This window comes from Myotis davidii, unplaced genomic scaffold (assembly GCF_000327345.1).
Source record: "Myotis davidii unplaced genomic scaffold, ASM32734v1 scaffold172, whole genome shotgun sequence".
NCBI lineage: Eukaryota > Metazoa > Chordata > Mammalia > Chiroptera > Vespertilionidae > Myotis > Myotis davidii.
In genome coordinates, this window is record NW_006284343.1 from 3,862,826 (window position 1) to 3,863,262 (window position 437).

The 437-nt window shown below is 66.6% G+C and overlaps 1 protein-coding gene across 1 annotated transcript in view; it reads right to left on the reverse strand.

Annotated features, from left to right (window-relative positions):
* GRIN2C (glutamate ionotropic receptor NMDA type subunit 2C) overlaps positions 1-437 on the reverse strand; it is a 21,001-nt gene that overhangs the window by 18,258 nt on the left and 2,306 nt on the right. The window contains exon 2 of the mRNA XM_015570559.1: positions 135-321. Coding sequence (XP_015426045.1) covers positions 135-321 — 187 coding nt within the window. The remainder of the gene's footprint in view (positions 1-134; positions 322-437) is intronic.

Genomic DNA, 437 nt, shown 5'->3' on the forward strand with positions numbered 1-437 from the left:
CCTGGTCCCCAGCCGCTGCTGCCCGTTAGGTCACCTGGAGGGTTTTCCACACGCTCCTGCCCGGCCCGCCCTGGAGCAGAGTCAGCGTCACCTGGGAGCTGGGGGAAATGCAAATTCCGGGGCGCCTCGCCCACCTGCGGGATCAGAACCTCTGGGGGGTGGCGCCCGGGAATCTGTATTTCAACAAGCTCTGCGGGTGACTCTCGAGCGCCCTGCTTTGGGAAGCGCTGTTCCAGAGCAACCGAATCGCAGTCTCGGAGTTGGGGCGCTGGCTGTCGGGTCTTTCGGAAGAACTGAGGGTGGAGAACCACCGGCTGAGAGCTGACATCGGGCCCAAGGTCACGGGGCAAGGGCCAGCCTCCACGGGGCCCTGGGAGGAGAACGTTCCTCCCCCTCCACCTCCGCCACCCCCAGTGCCCAGGGCACCGCCAGCTCCA